The sequence below is a fragment of the Megalobrama amblycephala genome, linkage group LG2 (assembly GCF_018812025.1).
Source record: "Megalobrama amblycephala isolate DHTTF-2021 linkage group LG2, ASM1881202v1, whole genome shotgun sequence".
Classification (NCBI taxonomy): domain Eukaryota; kingdom Metazoa; phylum Chordata; class Actinopteri; order Cypriniformes; family Xenocyprididae; genus Megalobrama; species Megalobrama amblycephala.
In genome coordinates, this window is record NC_063045.1 from 33,792,306 (window position 1) to 33,811,563 (window position 19,258).

The 19,258-nt window shown below is 38.2% G+C and overlaps 1 protein-coding gene across 10 annotated transcripts in view; it reads right to left on the reverse strand.

Annotated features, from left to right (window-relative positions):
- Positions 1-19,258, reverse strand: part of nrg1 (neuregulin 1) — an 87,145-nt gene that overhangs the window by 10,589 nt on the left and 57,298 nt on the right. For 6 of the 10 annotated variants that reach the window (XM_048172031.1, XM_048172065.1, XM_048172074.1 and 3 more), the window contains 2 exons: positions 4,248-4,386; positions 1,096-1,154 (listed from right to left, as the gene is read on the reverse strand). In XM_048172031.1, coding sequence (XP_048027988.1) covers positions 1,096-1,154; positions 4,248-4,386 — 198 coding nt within the window. Of the gene's footprint in view, positions 1-1,095; positions 1,155-1,539; positions 1,608-4,247; positions 4,387-19,258 lie in introns of all 10 variants that reach the window. The other 4 variants (XM_048172049.1, XM_048172058.1, XM_048172097.1 and 1 more) reach the window with 1 other exon arrangement.

A 19,258-nucleotide genomic window follows, 5' to 3' on the forward strand; every position in this document is an offset into this window, starting at 1 on the left:
CATTTATATAGTCTATATGAGTCATTTTGGATGTGCTCTGACTCCAGCTAAGTAATCAGTAGAGTCAATTTATGCTATATGCTTATTATATCAGCATCAAGGCAGACGTTCCCCATAACGTCAATCCAAGATGCAGTGTCAAAGTTCGACTTCAAAGGGAACGTCTCAGGTTACGACAGTAACCCTGGTTTCCTGAAAAGGGGAATAAGGTACTGCATCTAGCCATACCTTGGGCCTGCCTGCGCATCTCCTTAATACAAAAGAGTAGATGATGTGTATTACAGGTGCCCTTTGATCCTTACCAGCACTCTGCTTGTGACTTCTTGGACTGTCATCAGCCAATTAATTGGCATGTTTGTCACACAAGCTTCAGACACCAGTCACATTGATGGCATTCCCCATAGCATCAATCCAAGGCGCAGTGTCTCAGGGAACCAGGGTTAGGGTCGTAACCTGAGACATTTTATTAATTTTAGTATTTGTCAAGTCAACATTTAAAATTTCTTTGTTTACTTTTCAAAAAAAATCTAATATACATATTTTACTTTATTTCAGCTTTATTTTAATTAATGAAAATTATTTTAATAGTTTTAGTTAACAATATCAACACTCAGAACGGCACTTATAACAATTTTTTGAGAATGGACACATGTTTAAAGGACTTAGTTATCCATGATGACTAGCTCACAAAACATGTTAATGAACTGAGAGTAAAGTCTTAACCTCATGAGCCAGGTGGTGTGATGTTGTCCGCAGATAGAGTTTGATATACTCAATTTCATCTGTTCACAGTCTAAGATGATGTGAATGAAGAGAAACCTGATCTCCCCTAATAACTAACATGTGTCCAGACTGAAGAATATCAACCTTGTCTAACCATTGTCAGCTAACTAGCATCCAATAGAACAAAACTAGATTAATAAATGCTAAACATGCAAAGGGAAGGAATGGAAACATAAAAAATACTCCCAAAATAACAATCTCTGTCTGATCTGACTACCCGTCGGTCAAGAACATAAAACCAAAGCAACAGGAGGTAGCGCTGACTGAGCATGCTCCAATCCAAGCACAGACAGGAAGAGGAAATAGACGTACTGTAGAAGCTGGCCATTACGTAGCTTTGGCAGCGATCACCAGTAAACTCATTGGGGCACCTGAGAGGGAAAGACAGAAGTCACAGAGAGAAAGAGAGGAAGACAGGAAGTGAGTTTGACACCCAAAAGTCCCCCTCACACACGCGTGTCTCCGGTGTTGCTCGCTGAATGTCTCGCAAACATCCGCCCGGGTTCCAAGAGCCAATTAACAGTTTAGTCATGACTAGTCTATGAAGATTGGTGAGTATCTCTGGTGTAAATGTTGGCAGAGATGACAGCAGCCCATCGTGCACCTGTCCACATCTGACGCCGGACAGATGGGCGGCCTGGCAAACTCTGACAGAGAGAGTGCTTTCTAAATGGCGGAGGTGGCGAGGCAGCGCAGAAACAGCGGCGATGCTGTGTGTGTTTGGGGGTGAAGGGGACGTTCACTGACTGCACATACGTTTGGGGTCTACGACTCTCACAGGGTCTCTGGTATGACAGCGGTTCCCTGTGAATCCTGGAGGGCACCTGGGTTAGAAAGAGGATGAACACAGCACAACACATCACAACACAACATTACACAACAACACTAGACAAACACACGCATGGGCCATGATCATTTCAAGAACAGGAAATATTCTCTGCTCTTCATAAACGTGAGCTGCCCCTCTGGATGTACTTCTGCTGTTACATCATCATTTCACTTATTTGATGGTTTATATATATGTATAAGTATACATATATTATAAATATATATATTTTTTAAAAGGTCCAGGGCTGAGATTGTTCCAGTCTTGATCTTTCTGCTGACCAACTGCTCTCTGATGACATTAAGAGCTCTCAAAAACCCCTGCCACACACCCACACCCAACCAATCCCCCACACACACATCCTTAGAGCTTCCAGCTGTTGTTCTGAAAAGGGCTTAACAGCTGGGGCAGCTGTCTTTCTCAACAGAAGCTGTATTTCCACCACAGGAACTTTCCCCAGGAACTAGGGACTTTGGGGTGGTACTCTGTGTCTTTTGACCACAGGGACCAGGGTCTAAATGAAGTTCCGGGTAAAATTTTCCCCCTCAGAAAGTCCCTGCTCACTAGGTAGTACTTTTTCAAAATTCAGGAACTTTCGTGGGTTGGAATTGGGCACTGAACATGTTGATTGGTTGACTCCACGCAGCATTTTATTTCAACCACCATTTTTAAAAGTCTGTTGCGGTGCATGCAGTAAGAGTTGTTTGCTATTCGAGTTTAAAAATTACGACAGATGGACCGACGACGAGGTTCAGGCTTTATTAAGCTTATATGCGGAGGACGAAATCCAGTGGGAACTGGAAAGTCACAAACAGTCCTACACCAATGGACTAATCTTTACGGTACTTTAGACCGTGATGGAAATGCAAACAGCAACAGGTCTGAGGGGGAAAAAAAATGTTCCTGGGACAAATTGTTCTGGGTAATTTCAGTGGAAATGAGCCTGTAGAGAGTGAAGGCCCTGATATTCTTCAAGCGAAATTGAAGAAAAAACTGGTGTGATATTTTAAACAAAATCAGCATTTCTGGAGTTCAAAACAACTTGTTAAAGAAAACTTCCTGGCTAGTAAACATCTTCAAACTACCATTGGTCTGTGGCAATGATGAAATAGGTAGGTGTGGTTCTCCGCCTTCTTTGGTGTGGAAATTTTCCCTGGTTTAAATTCTTACGTCAAATTTAGATGCGAGTAAAAACATTAACAATGGAAAGTGACACTGACAATGTATTTTTTTTTCATTTGCTGCTTTAAAGCAATCTATTGTATAAAGTGCCATAAATAAACATGAATTTATATGACTGAATTGCAGAGCTGGTGCAAACATATCCACATCGTCATGATCAGATTCTTTCTTAACTGCTGTTTGTTATTGAGTGGAAAGGGTGCAGCACATATTCATCCAAATGTCACTCTCAGCAGCAGAGGCGACTTTGCGATGTTTGCTAAGAGTATACCTAACCCAATTTCATGGGAAATCAGAACAATTTTATGAGGTGGTGATTGTATTTGAATTCATGTGATTATTTTTTAGAAAAACGTGAGTATGAGTATCCACCCAAACCCCAGAACATAACCATCACTGGGGCGTCAGCAGATCATACGAAAACATAGGAATGAGATGAATGTAAAATAGTTATGAATTGACTCGAGATTGTGTTGGTATACCACTTCTCAGGTATTTCAAACTTTTTCAGATTCATAAAAAGTGAGGAGAAACTTTAACAACAACAACTAGATATGTTGCATTCCTTGAAGAAAATGTGAATGGGGCTTGGACATCCAACAGTCGCTTTGATGCTAGGGTGTTGTGGGTGGTTGCTAGGTGATTGTCAAGGATTATTGGGTAGTTCATCCTCTGTGATCTTCTGGTCTCTAAATATGGCTCGGCTCCCTCCTTCAATGTGCGTCTGTGGGATTTTTTTCTCCCATTTTATCATCCAGTGAAAACGGTGATCTCTTAGTAAAGTACCAGCATGCTTCTCCTCAACATGAGGAATCATTCATGTCTGGAGCACAAATGCTGCAGGAAGATGTACACACTCAACTTTAATTTGAATTTTAGAATGTCTGATCACATTATTATGAGTTGGCACTAATTCCACATGTTTAAGGTTCACGTGACCACTGATGGATGGCTGAAATGGAAAGCTCAGAGATCTACAGTCCCTGAAGAGTGCTGCTGTCTGTCTGTTCCTGCATTGACAGTAAAGAGAGAAGCTCCTCTCGACTGCAGTACTTACTGATGAGAACAGAATCCTGACATCAGCACTAGGTTTTGTGCTTATTCACTGAATTGGACAGTAAGAGCACTAATACCCCAGAGTGTGCTGTCAGTGTCATGCACGTAGAAAACCTCCGCTTGCAGCATGGCTATGCTTTTCTTTTTGCATTAAAAATAGAGCTGAATTTGCCTTTATGCATTTGACACTTTATCCAACATTGCATTGAAGATATACATTGTATCACTCCATACATTCCCAGAGAATCAAACTCATGACCTTGGTGTTGCAAATGCAATGCTCTACTGTTTGAGCTACAGATATAGTTTATTAATTAATTAAACCTCACTTAAGCAAAAACACACTATAGCAGACTAAAGGTGTTGAACCTGTAACACACAAGCGGATGTGCAGCTGTACCTGCAGAGGTGTCTGATGTTTCCGGGCGTGACCTCCAGCGTGTAGCATTTCCCGCCGTTCACGCAGAATTCTCTCTCGGTCTCACTGCAGGGGGTCATGTGACTGGAAGTCTTGGCCGAGGGAGTGGTGCTGGTGGCCGCTGCACAGATGAACACAACACATAAGGGCACTGAGGAAGGAGCAGTTTTACCCCAGAGGATCTTATTTAGGTATAACACTAATCTGAGATCAAGAATTTAAAAGAGTCTAAACTGGAGCTGTAGCTCATGACATGCACAATATGTGAGTCTGATCCAAATGACCTTTACAAAATAACTGCTAAATATCAGAAGAATGAGAGAAGGCCAGCACTGAACGGACATGCTATTTTGAGCTATTGATCAGACTGAAGTAAATACAGGGTCATCGCCTTTCACTACAAAAGGAATGTGAGTGTACAGGTACGCCAATACTTCAACCAAACAGCTACTTCATTACGCGCCTACACAGAGTAAAAGATGAGCAACAATGTTTAAATACAGTCACTTATATAGTAGCAATGAACTATCATGCAATGTTGTACCAATTGTAATTTAGTTTTAAGCAAGTGACAACTTCAAAATAAAAACAGCTCAGGCAACCTTGTAAATTTCAAACGGTTTCAAGATATCCTAAGACATCACATCAAATAATATCACTCCATACCTTTAACATTTCGATAATATCTGGATATATGAAAGCGCATCACTCCGGTGTGTCGATAACCACTGCGATGACAAAGTGTTTCCCTGAGCACTCTGGATCTACTGCCTTCCTCTGCACTTCCAATCTGCAAAATCTCTGCTCATCAACATTTTTAAATGAGCACCTCTACGGCAGCTCACGAGCCCACTGCACACGTCACGTCTGGCATTGCGTCTCTAACACGTCATCAATGCAGCGGCGAGCAGCCAAAGTCGTCACAAGCTGGCCAACCCTTGCGAAAAGAACTCCACTTAACCGTACTGAAGGTGCACTTGTAGTGTACTTCAAATGTTAAAAGTACATTTAAAAAAAAAAAAAACTGTACTTTCATATAATATAATTATAATGTACAATTCAGACATAAAAAGCTACTTATGTGTGCTAAAAGAGAGCGTTTTTGACTGTTGCTTAACACTCTTAAGTACACTTTTTAAAAATACATTCATAAGAGTGTCAAATTAAAACCTTTAATTTGGCATTATTACGAAGTGCAATGCTGTAATTTAGTTTTAGGCAAGTGACAACTTCCAAATGAAAAAAGCTCAGGCAACCTTGTAAATTTCAAACTATTTCAAGATGCTGGTCAGTACATTCTGCAGTACACTAACTATATTTCAATAGAAAACAGAAGTATGAATTCACATATAAAGATGTATTTAAGTCCTAATTAAGTGGGTCAAAAAAATCACCCTAAAGTTCAGCTAAATGCATTTAATATAAATATAAATGTAAACTAATACATTTTATTTAATTGCAAAAAACGTGTCTGAAAACATATTCAGTCTAAACTTCTTTTTAAGCATATTGTTTCTGAAATAAGTACTTTTTTAAAGTATGCTTAAGTGCACTTCTTTTTCACAAATGAATCAGTATCATTCTGTCCACATGTTCTGGCATCAGGTCTTCTGTGACACACACACACACACACTGGTTTCCATGTTTTATGGGGACATAAGGATTTTTATACTGTACAAACTGTATATTCTATCCCCTAACCCTAAACCTACCCATTACAGAAAACTTTCTGCATTTTTACATTTTTAAAAAACATCACAGTTTTTTCCTCATGGTGACCAGAAAAAGTCATTTGGTCTTCATAATGTAAGGAATACCAAGACCACACACACACACACACACACAGTCACATCCGCAATCTTTCTGAACCTGTCACCATTCTGTGGAAGGGACTGACAATCCAACCGTGAATTCCTACGGCCCCCTGCGGCCCCCTCTGACTGAGAACCTCCCAAAGTTACTTCATGACTCCACATACTAATGGCTCTATTTTCTGCTTTAAGCACCAAACTAATTCCACCAGGAAATATTGATAGCCATCTCTAACCACCTCTGACATCAAGTTACTCTCATTTATGAGCCGGAATACGTGGCCACATCCGGCCATTCTGACTTCCTTCTACACTGTCAATACAAGACATGAGCCACTGAACATTGGGGATATTTCAAGGCTGGTGGTATGAAGATGAGCAGATTACAATAAAACTCAGCCTTCATCCTGACAGATAATCAAGTTAGTTTCGTTGTGATTTCATAGGTCACAGACCCCATCAGGTGACCACTGAAGCAGGAGACGTTCTGCCTTTGAGCTCAATGTAATTCAATCTTTACCATCCGAACTGCTGATGTTTGAGACAACCAGAACCGCATGAATAATTGACAGCGTAACAGATTGCTTTTGTCCCGTTAATCTAATTGCCGTTCTTCACTCCCATTAAACCTGCAGCATTAGTGATCAGGCACATTTGATCATCCGTCACATAACAACAACGTTCAGTGTTTTCTGAGGAAGGGAAAGTGACATGCATTTGCATATGACTGACCATCAGCATCTGAAAGAAAACGGCTAATGAAAAGACTAAGTTGAACGACAAGATTTTAAATAGATGCTATTCATATAATGTTGGCATTTTGGCATCCTGAGCTCACATTGACGGACACCTCGGTAAAGTGGAATTGTCATCAAAACAGCAGGAGAACATCTGAGTCTTTTCAAGGTGAGAGACAAGAGCCAATTTATTCAACTCACATATGAGCACATCTCAATGCAGTCAAAGTCTGGCAGCAAACAGCGAAGATGCCACAAATAAACATGAATGATTAGCATAGGAGTGGGAAAATTGGATCGCTCTCATGCTTCTACTTGGGTCTTTTTACATGTTAATGAACTCTGACCTGGTTATAAAGAAGTTTTTTCTTAATCTTCAAGTCTATGTTTATAGATAAGTGGAGGTTGTAAAGGTTGTGGTAGTGGTTACAGATTGGGATGGTAATGTAGAGTTGACGCATAACAAGTCCATGAACTTTCTGTTATCGAGATCTTAGGTTAAAACTAATATGAAAATAAAAAAGGAAAGTGCATATCTTTGGAAATATCTTACACCTTTTCACTTTCAATAGTTCATTATAAATGGTTCTGCAGTGTGCCAAATAGATATTTCAAAATACAAATATTCCATGCGTCTCTTAATTATAATGTGATCATAAAAGCGGCGTGCATAATAATAATAAACATGGTAAAAATCGTCATTTCAAGTTCCAAAAAGTATTTCTTATAAAATAAGTTTGCTGGCTTCTCTGTCAGTGAGAATAGCTGCAAGACGCAGTGAGTCTTAAAATAAATGCTCCCTAAAAATAAGTGTGTGGGCCACTGCAGACGCATCCACTGCAATGCAGCAGTGCTCAGGGTCTCTTTCTCTGTGCGAGTGCTTTGAGGGGCACTGCTGGATCGATTTGTTTCCATTTCATTTTTTTGCTGGTGGGAAGAAACCAAAGATGCCGGCTCTGCACAGACACTGCATCATGCTGCAGTGCAAACGTGCCACCTCCTCTAATGCTTCTGCTGGACCAGCAGTTTCCTGTGCTGCATATGAGGGTGGTCCGGTAATGCAGCGAAACCCTCTACAGGGAGAAAAAAATCCATCTGAGTAGGTATATTTAAATATACCGAAGTATATTTTGTTCTTTGAGATGAGTTTCTAATCTCAGGTGTATAACACAGTGTTCCCGATGTTCTGAGAGGTGAACAGACTGCTGAATCATACTGCAGATCTAATGTTGACTCAGTGAATGCTGTGTGCTCAAGGCTCAGGCTATCTGACATCTTTAAGAACCCCTCTTTCAACCAACGCTTTAAAATGTATATGATAAAAGCATCTGCAATGTACAGTATACAGTTTGCTTAAAGTCTAGAATCAGACCAGTTGAAGATGAAGACTAGATCATGTGCCACACAGCATGTTAGCACAGGACATAAACTCAATATTCAAACAAATGAAACACAGAGAGGCTACTAAAGGGATAGTTCATGCTAAAAATAAAAATTCTGTCCTCGTTGACTTGCTTCTGTTGCTCTTTTGCATGCAGTTAGAAGAATTAATGGGGACTGAAGTGTTCAAGCTTCAATGTAAAAGCAGCATATATTAGTGCCTGAAGCGTTCAAGCATTGAATTGTAATTTAAAAAAAAAAGAGCAACCAGTACATTATTCAAATGTTCTGTATCATGGAAGAAAGAGGGTCAGGTTTAGAATGACAGGGTGAATAAATTATGACAGAATTTTCACTTTTTAAAGAACTGCCACTTTCAGTTTCCACAAAGAAATCATTTAGGCTATTCTCATAGTAGAACTCTCTTTCAGAAAGGCTAGATCTGTTCCCAAACACCAGAGAAAGCCTAGAATTGCAAAACTCAAAGCTGCCATTGTTCCTCAAATGTTAGTTCTGGTGTGGCATGTTTCAGAGAGCTCAGGAAGTGTGCTGCGGTCTGTGGACAGCAGGTCGTATCACACATGCCTCACCTCTCTTACAGCTTACCTGATTCATTTCGCACATGCCCAGTCAACGGCTACAACAATACGATGAGATGTCTGTTTATCTGTAACCGCGGCAACATCGTGTTTGACGTCTCTCTCTTAACATAACCAGCAGGAAACTAATGTATGTCTTGTGCAATGTGTGTAAAGAGCAGATCTGATCGCTTCAGGCTGTGAAAAATACCAAGAAATTCTTGTGCGGCATGATTGTTCTATGGGAGTGATTTCCTGTTTTAATGGACCTGTATGGACAAATTACTTTTAAGTGCATTCTTCAAAGGTTTTACGCTGGCAGCGTCAGCAAACCATAGACAGTTTAATTTTGAGTGGAAGTTTTACAAATTGACTAATTCTGAAGCAAACTATTACAAACAGAGACACTGCATTAAATGGTTGTTAAACACTTCAGCACCGTTCTGATTATGTTTACAGATTGCCAGACAGAGAAACACAGCTGTTTCCCATTTCAGACTTCATTTGCACATGATTTTTTTTCTTTGATATGTGGCTAGGGATTGTTCAATTAAAAATAATAATATCAGCATTTTTAGAAGGGCAATCTCATTTTACTAGTTAATATTTAGCAAACATAACCATGGCCAGGGTGCCTACTTGGAAAAAGGGATGATTGGTGACACTAGACCATAATAATCTACAGGATAAGCCTATAGACGCCCCAAAGACTTCCTGAAAATAATTAGAAATATTACTAATTAGACGAATTACAACATTGCTGCGCTGCTGGCATGTGTAGGTACAACCAGGGTGCGATTTGTTAAAAAACGAGGGTGGGATATTCGAAGGAAAATGTCAGCCATCTATCCCGACAAATGTGTTTTATCGTCATTCCATCTTAATCTAGGATAAGTCATTATTGTCATACGTTCTATCTAGCATGACTATGCTGGTCCACCAGCTAGACCAGCATAAACCAGCCTGGACCAACATGGAATTCATGCTAGTTTATGCTGGATTATTCAGCAAGGTATTCACAGTCTCATGGGCTATTCAACCTCAATCTCTGTGATGTTCTGGCCTCTAGGTATGAATCTGTAGATATAGAATGTAGTGATACTAAACTTGAGCACTAATAATGTGTAGTTTGAACAGCACAAGTTGAAGCACTCTGAGATGAAAGCAACATATAGAGATAGTGTGAGGTCATATCTTCCTCCAGCAGGTTAAAAGTGAAGTCTGTGTTTTCATCGTACAGTCAGTTATTTACTGTCCTGCCACGACCACAGCAGGCACACCACTGGGATCATGGGACAGATGGTGTGAGGAAAACCCTTTTGTTTCCAACATCTTCAAACCAATTAGTCTCACCTGAGCCGTGCAACAGAAGGACAGACTGATAATCAACCTGCAGTGACAGGTCATAAAATGCACTGTACCCTTGAAATACTCTTTAGAGACTGTTAATGGCTTCAGCATTTAGACTTATAATGATAGATGAGATGGTAACACTTTACAATAAGGTTCATTAGTTAAACATTAGTTAATGTATTAACTAACATGAACTAACCATGAGCAATACATTTGTTACTGTATTTTCTAATCTTTGTTAACATTAGTTAATGAAAATCCAGTTGTTCATAGTTTGTTCATGTTAGTTCATAGTGCATTAACTAATGTTAACAAGATTTTAATAATGTATTAGTAAATGTTGAAATTAACATTAACAAAGATTAATAAATGCTGTATAAGTGCAGTTCATTATTCGTTCATGTTAACTAATGTAGTTAACTAAAAAAAGTAAACTGTAAAAATTAGCTCTCAAATCACGTGCATGAACTTGCTGATCTAATGAATGATTTTGGCAAAGCTGCAGGAGTCCTGACATACATAAAGAGACCCTAAGGAGACCACATTGAGACTGTACCTCACCTAACTGGCCATAAGTCACCTGGAGAGAGAGAACAACTGGCAGGTGAATTGAATGTAGCTGCTGATGTTTTAGAAGTGCATCTGGAGAGCAAATTAACAGTTACATTTGCTGTTGAAGAGATTAACTGACAGAGAAGAGAGGGAAAGAAAGATTACAGAGGTTGAACAAGATTTAATTAAACTATCACTCTTACTTGCACATTTGGGCATTAGCTGCCATGAAACGCATTTCTCACAATGCTTTATGGTTGTTTCTGATAAATATTACAGATCTGGGGCTGTATTCACAAAACATTTTATCTTACCACTAAGTTCTCCTAAATAGCAGTAAAAGTTGTTAGCTAAGAGTTTTCTCTTAAAACCTATTCATAAAGCTGCACAAACAAACTTTTAAGGAATAGAGAGAAGTCTTAAGCTAAGAGTAAGTGCGGGGTTGACCTCGTTGCCATGGAGTATACACACAGTGATTGGCTGATGGGGAAGGAGTCAGCGATTTAATCATAGAAATATTGTAGAACGATGTGTCATGTTTCCATATTAAAATAAAGGTTTTAAAATACAAATGTTGCCCTATTCACATAAATATTTTTTAATAACAATGTTGCCATGTTTAAATAAAGGTTTTAAAATGTAGACTAAGTGTCACTAATTAAAATATACAGTTAATTGTGGACCGCCTCTTGGATGTCTAAATCTCAAGAGAATGCAAAATGCAAGCGACAAATTATGTTTTATAAACAAAGTTTGGAAGGAACACATTGAAACGGTCTTTCTAATCAGCTCGAGAGGAGGAATAAACACACAGACGAGAGCCGACTCGCCTATAGTTACTTTGACAGTTTTCGGCATCCCTCCGCCACCCCGCTCCTCACTCTCGGCTGGGGATACTGGGAGAACTCTGGGTTTGGGCTAAATTTCGAGCTTGGAGCCCTCAATCCCCTTGGACAGCACACCAAATATGCTTATTATATGTATTTTTTACTCTATTCAATCATTTGTAAATGTGAAAACCACTGCCACAGATAATTGGACAATATTTACTTATTTGTTAAAGATTTTATTTTTGGCATCTCATCGTAGATTCAAACCTATAAATCAAAATGTATTGCATTTATGTAGAAAAAGTTCAGCACCTAAGGCTATCGCTATTGCCTCAATGGTGTACAGTGTCTTTGGGTGGATTAGGATTTTTGTGATTTGGTCTTTAGTGATTTAGGAGTCCTCTTGACTACTCCTAACGTTTCACAGATTTAAGAGCTAGTTTTAGTGCTAAAATGCTTTGTGAAATACTCAGAGCAAAAATTTTGGACTCCTAAAATTAGGACTGACACGCCCATTATTTTTAAGAGTTTCTTCAAAATCGGCAATTTAGGAGCTACTTTTAGCCTTAAGATGTTTTGTGAATACGGCCCCGGAACCGGTTGTTGGATCCTGTGTGCTTGGTGTCGATCTTACAAATCTTAAACATGCATAAAAAGCAAATCATTCTGTGAATATTAAATAGGTGATGCAATGTAACTGATTTGCTGAAAAGCCGGTAAGTAGGCTTTCAAGATTAATGCTTAATTCTTGCATATCCGTCTGTTCAACTACTGATGCAAAGGGTTTGCACTGCATCCAATCAAAAGGAAGACAAAACATCTAAAATAAAATATAATGAGTGAAACAAATTCAGCCACAGGATGCTATTTTGTGAACTGCCATAGGGAAGTTAACTGATGTGACATGACAAAACAATTCAGTGTCTCTATGAAACAGCCACTATAGATGGTAACCAACTATGATGGTAACCAACTATGGTAACAAATAACCCAAGGTAACAAGACACTAGATCACTTTTAACGTCTGATATACCATATGATTTATCTGAAGAGGGAAGGTAACAAAACCTAGGCTTTTGTTTGGAGAATATAAAAGCATATATGGTGAATTCAGGATGATTGGGACACTTTTTCCAGTCATCTCGATGGTAAAAAAGTGTCCCAATTAACCTGACTTCACCCCTACAGTACTCCCCTAATAAAAAAAAACTGAAGTCTTGATTCTACAAGTCCCAATAGTAAAGCATGTGCATTTATAGCTTATTTTCTGAAACTAACGCAATTACACAGATCTACTCAGCACAGGCAATTAAATTCAATAAGTCAACCATGACAATGAGCAAAAAAAAAAAAAAAAAAAATGTGCTGATTCACAAAGAAAAAAAAATATAGAAATATTGTTTCTCCAATGTTCAGTAAATTGGAGCTTGTGTCATATTTTCAAACTCACAGTTATTGAACATTATGTGTGTAGACATACTGAGTGAAACTGGGCAGGTCATTGTGCTCAGTGTGAGTGTGAGGTGTGTTGTTCTCTATGGGGTTTGAGATGTTCACTGTGAGCTGTTGAAGCAGAAAGGACAAACAAATGCAGCCTCACTGGTGCTGAATCTCTCATGAGAGAGCCATATCCTGCAACATCACAATCACAGCAACACGACTCACTTTGACAAAACACACAGGTACACATCATGCCTGACCACTGCTATTAACAGATTAACTAATATTAGAGTAACAGTTCAATTAATCTTGCATAATCATAGATATATTGGGCTAGTGGGCTACTTATTTTATGATTATTTCTTATTTTATAGTTTATTTTAATCTTAGAAACTAGAATCTTTAGCTAGCAGCATTAATAATTGCTAATAAGTACATAATCTATGCACTTTTTTAAGTTGAACTACCTTCCGGTATAGAAAAGGCAAATTTTTAATGTCCTGTGTTTAAGAGAGTGAATGTCTTTTTCTTCTGTGTACAGCTGTTCCAGTGGAAACACAGATATTCAAGGCAGACCATGAGCAGTTCAGGCTCAACACAGCGTTCCAGCACTAATCCCCAATTTCAGACGGAAGTACGCAGTGCTCTCTGTGCCAGCCTTTCTGCTCATTAGGGCTTTTATATGTTGGTCTTGCTCCAAACACAGCACCAAATCAAGGCGCTTATTATGAAAGGCAGTGATCATCAAGTACTAACAACGACAACCCTTGTGAAAAATAATGATCACAAGGGTTGTCACACTTTAGATTAGGGTCCAATTCTCACTATTAACTAACTATTAACTATGACTTTTGCCTCAAACTCCTAATTACTGTTTATTAATAGTTAGTAAGGTTATATAGTTGTTAAGTTTATGGTATTGGGTAGGAATTGGGTAGGATTAAGGGATTTACATGTAGAATATGGTCATGCAGAACAAGGTATTATTATGTGCTTTATAAGTACTAATAAACAGAAAATTACCTAGTAATAGGCATGCCAATAAGCAACTAGTTAATAGTGAATATCTATTCCCTAATCTAAAGTCTTACCAATGTTATGTTTATTTAGAAAATAATACTTTTAAAGAATAGTAACTAAATGTGATGTTTTCAGACAGTTAATACCATGTTAATTGCAATTAATTGAAAATGTATTACAGTCTAAATTTACATTAAATTACATTAGCTGAACTTTGGAATAATTTTTGACCCACTTAAGTAGGACTTAAGTGCATCTTTATATGTGATTTCATAATTACTTCTATTGTCTTTGAAGTATGGTTAAAGTGTATGGCCAAAACTAAAATAGACTGGTTACACTTTATTTTAAGGTGTCCATGTTACACTGTAATTATACATTTAAATACTAAATAATAATAATAATTAACAACATATACAGTACTTACTTTAGGGTTAGGTTAGGGTTTGGTTTAAGCTTAGTTTCATGTAATTATGCATAATTTCTAGTTATTTCTACAGTAACTACATGTAATGTGTAACAAGTAAACTGTAAAATAAAGTCTTTTCTATTGCAACTTGTGTCATATGCTTTAGCATGTTAGTCAACATCGACATATGTGTAATTCTTCAAAGCCTGACAAAAGATTATTAAAAATTAATTATTTGAAATGTACTTTAAGTGATACATTTAATTTGACATTATTACAAAATTCAAGTGTCTTATTGTTTTATAAATTTCAAATTGAACAAACTTCTTTTTGTCAAATGTTTTGTTTGTATAGGTGGCGTATCTTTCTTTACAACAAATAACACTTTCTTTGATATTTTATTCTCTAATGGGATGACATTCAAACAACTGTGACTTATTGGTTATTGTATAATAAGAGGAAGAAATTAGGTCTCTTTAAAGCATATAAAACAGACACATCAAAGTTCAGCATGCAGTAATCAGGAAAGAAGCGTGATGGTATGTTTTTGTCTATTCTCAGATGTCTGCTCATTAGCTTTCAAATGCTCATTAAGCTGCTTGCTCTCAAACAGAGGAAGAAAAAACACAGAAAGATGTGTGTTATGTGGACGGCTGGGAAATCAGCCGCTGCTCAGAGGGGAATGTGATTTCCACACACTTTGCTCATACACAAACAGAGCACACTCTCACACGCATATCACTCTCTGGCTTAGTTTGTATTTGTGTGTGTGGTGTTAATGAGACTCTGAAGGTAATCTTTAGGAAAACCCAGTTCAGTTCTCCATAGACACACACAGATTCACAGGTGCAGCAGACTTCACATTCACTGATATTTTACCTCTGTCAGTGAGCTGCTCCATGATTATATACAACGAAATAAACATTTTATTATTATATCATGATTCAGATTCAGAAGAAGCTGCCATCATGTGACATTCACACATCCAGTATATGAGCCGCTGCTGGCGTAGCGTTTCCTGCCTCGCTGACCTTGTCCATGTGCATTGTAATATAAGACTGATGTGCATCTCACCAATATCATTATGCAGCAGAGACTCATGGGAGTTCTGTTCTCAGGAGTGTATCATATATTCGCTGTACCCACAATGCCTTTGGCAATCCATTCAAACCCTGTTACTTCCACCAAACAAGGTCATGAAAAGACACATGCGATATCTACATATTCATGAGGTTTCATAGCAAAACTTCCTGCATACAATCCAGGGGCTGCAGAGGGCCAAATAGAATATGGACATATTTATTGTCCTCTGCAGATACCAAAGGCTCCACAAGACATGACAAAGTAGAAATGATGTGCACAAGAAATATACATGAAGGGGCTGGAGGGTGAAATCCACCATCAGACGCCTCAATATCACTGAAAGACTATTGTTATCAGTTTCAGATCTAATTGCTGAGAACTGCCCACTTAAACTGGAAGACATGTAAAGTGACCAGCACAGTTTTTTTGTTCTTACTGGCTGTTTAGGGGCAGCATGATCTGTTGCACCTTCATGCCAAAAAACTCTCATTAGAGTATTACGGCCAGATTAACTAAACAGGGCAAATTAGCGTGATAGCACAATTCCAAAAAAGCGCAGATGGGACTGGAAAGTTTTGCTCGTGATCTACTGACAGCGCACAAATTAAAAAATACAGACATAGCTGGATCATCTCCATAATGACCAATGCAATCTTCCAAGAGCAGTGCAAATTAAGACATCTGGTTTAAGACATGCTTTTTGGGCGGTAAATCAATACAATGGCACAAATACCAGTAAATTGATTAGCGAAAACTTTAGGAAATCACCTTGCATGATTCTTTTAAATGCCCTCCTCCCGTAAATTTTGAGCGTGAAAGGAAAACTCCTACAAATTTATATGCAATAAGGTCAGCCTCAAAAATAACCTTGTCACTTTTCAGCGCTAATTTTTCACTGCATGTCTTTAGAAAATCCTGACAGTATTTTTTTTAATGTGGCGCTAACTGTTAGTAAATCTGGCCCTTAGTAGACTGTCTGGTTAAAGGTGCAGTAAGCGATTTCTGGTAAATGCTGTTGATATTTGAAATCACCAAAAAGAACAAGCCACTATCCAAAAGAAAAACCTTGAATATATGTGAGTGAACACATCTTAATCATTATTTTCAATAAAGTGTGTCTGTGTGTGTTGTTCAGGTATTCCCAACGTTATGGTGTGGCCCCATAAATGTCCCCACAAGGATAGTAATACCAGTAATCTTTGACCTTGTGGGTCATTTTTGGTCCCCATAAGGAAAACAGCTTATAAATCACGGTAAATGATGTTTAAGCAAAGTAAAAATGCAGAAAGTTTTCTGTGATGGGAAGGTTTAGGGTTAGGGGATAGAATATACAGTTTGTACTGTAAAAATCATTAAAGTCTATGGAAAAACCACAACGTGTGTGTGTGTGTGTGTGTGTGTGTGTGTGTGTGTGTGTGTTGTCTGAGACAATTCACATCTAACGATCAGTGTAGCCAGTGTGCTGCTCAAATTCTGACAGGAACAATAGCTGCAGAAGGTGTAGATGAAAAACTTTCAGCTAAAATCTAACGCAAGGACATTTGTGAGGCAGAAGCTGTTGACTCAAAAGACTTTAAGGACAGATGTCCAGCATACATTATCAGAAGATTATTATTTATGTGCTGAGTCACTGGATGGAACATGACGACCCATTAGAGGATTCTGTTCGGAATGGCACCGTTACCTTTCTCATAACTGCCAGATGCCACTTCATTCCAGCATAATTAAATCAGAGATGTTTGCCTCAGCTGGTCTCTCTCCATTACAGTAATGAATTCATCAACCCCACAGCCCCATTTCACAATCACATCTCTATACACTGTTTGGATTTAGTTTTGGATTTGGTGTAGTTATGGAAGGGGTTAACATGCTGTGACCAATGAGACATGAATTGTCCTAATAAAACTTGACTTTAAACTTTACCTTTATGTAAGACTAAATGCAACGCAGCTCCTCTGAGATTGTGCGATAGGCTTGATGGGGAAAGAGAACTCATTTTAGTGTTTGAAACACATTTTTGCCATGTCCTGGGGTGTTGTACTGTATGTGTGAGACTGCTGTTGAGACTTTATGAGCTTTATGAAACATTTCAAACCACGTACAGATGGGCCTCGTGGGACAGGAAACGCCTGAGAGACAGCTAATAAAAGATGATGTATGCTTACATGCTGCAATGCTATTATAGCACATTATCATTTTCCTCATTTTAAATTCACATTTATGAGCACAGGTAAAGATGCATTTATAATTTGGCCTTTGGTTCCCACTCTTTATACTAGTGGCTCAGGTGGGTCGCAGTTTAGTTTATAAATATAGTTTGCCTCCACCACAAAGTGTTTTATGCTGTGAGTTATTGAGAGCATAAAACCATAAAAATCTATCAAAGTTTCATAACCAACTTGACTTTTAACATTAAAGTTATGCCATGTACTTTTGCATCATTTTGGTTCTATGAATTTTGTGATAAAAACCAGTACAGTTTTGATTTTAAGAACATTTTTTTTATGCATACGTTTATGTAAAATGGATACTTGAAACCAGTTGAGAAACACTATGATAATGTGTTCCCTGTTTGAAGATGCCAAAAAATAGAAGTGATCAAAAATATTGACATTTACATCACTAATAAAACACTTGTGGCTGCAATTAAAAAGCCGAAATGTTTGCCGTCTAGCTGAAAAACAATCCATAAGACATTTACTATTAGAGGTAAAAGGTGTCGCTGCGACGGGTGGAACTCATCTACTGAAAGCGGGGCATGAACTCTGCATGAACCTCATTACACTCAACAAAAGCAGCAAGAGAGCAGACCCAATAATGAAATGAACAGCTTCACAGATTATTTCTTAATTAAAATGGATAAAGTGAAAACAACAGTAAATGGATTCGAAACATGAAATGCTCAAGACAAATTGAGAACAAAATCACAGAACACAAAGATGCTTCTTCAGAAGTCTTATTCCTTGCTTAAGTAATAAATCATCTACATTATGTCTTCAAGTTCTGAAGGCAATCATGTGAAACGTGTCTGTGACATCATAAGGAAGACATTTTAAAAGGTTGGTGAGACGTGTAGCACTGATCAATAAAGCCATCAGTTCTGGAGTCTATGGGAAGTTATTTATACATTATTTAATGAGTTCACAGTGCTGTGCATTTATAAGCAGCACACTTTACGGGATAGAGACCTATGGCTTATGTATGTTGTTTACCATCATGTATTTAGTGCTATGCAGCATTTCAGTGTCTATTAGCATAAAGGACCCAACCAACCAATCTATAATGCCTAATGTTACCCAGGAAAAATGTATGAACCTCTAGTGATGTTACCACACAGGACAACAATAATTTCAGCATTGTATACAGGCCAAGTCTGATTCTTTGCTTTAGTCTGAAATACTGCAGTTAGATCGGAATCAGTTCGTTCGCACAAGGCATACCAAACCAGACATATAACAATGCCTATCTATAATACAGGTCAGTAGTGAGCTCTGATGTTGAAAGGTTGAATTGTACCGAGCTCAAAAACACTTGTAGACCAGAGTCAGACGACAAACAGACTGATGAAGCTGTGACTTCTGTCTGATGTCACATACTCTGATGCTATAAGAGAACTCTTTGAAGCTCCACAAAGAATTTGCTATTCTCAAGTTCTGTAGAAAACCATCTATGTACTGGTGCTTTGAAAAACCCAGATACCAACACACTGATCTGAAAAAACTTCAAAGAAACATCAGGAACTTTGTCCATCCAAAGATCTATTTAGCAACCTAAGATTCCCATACATACAACATAAAATG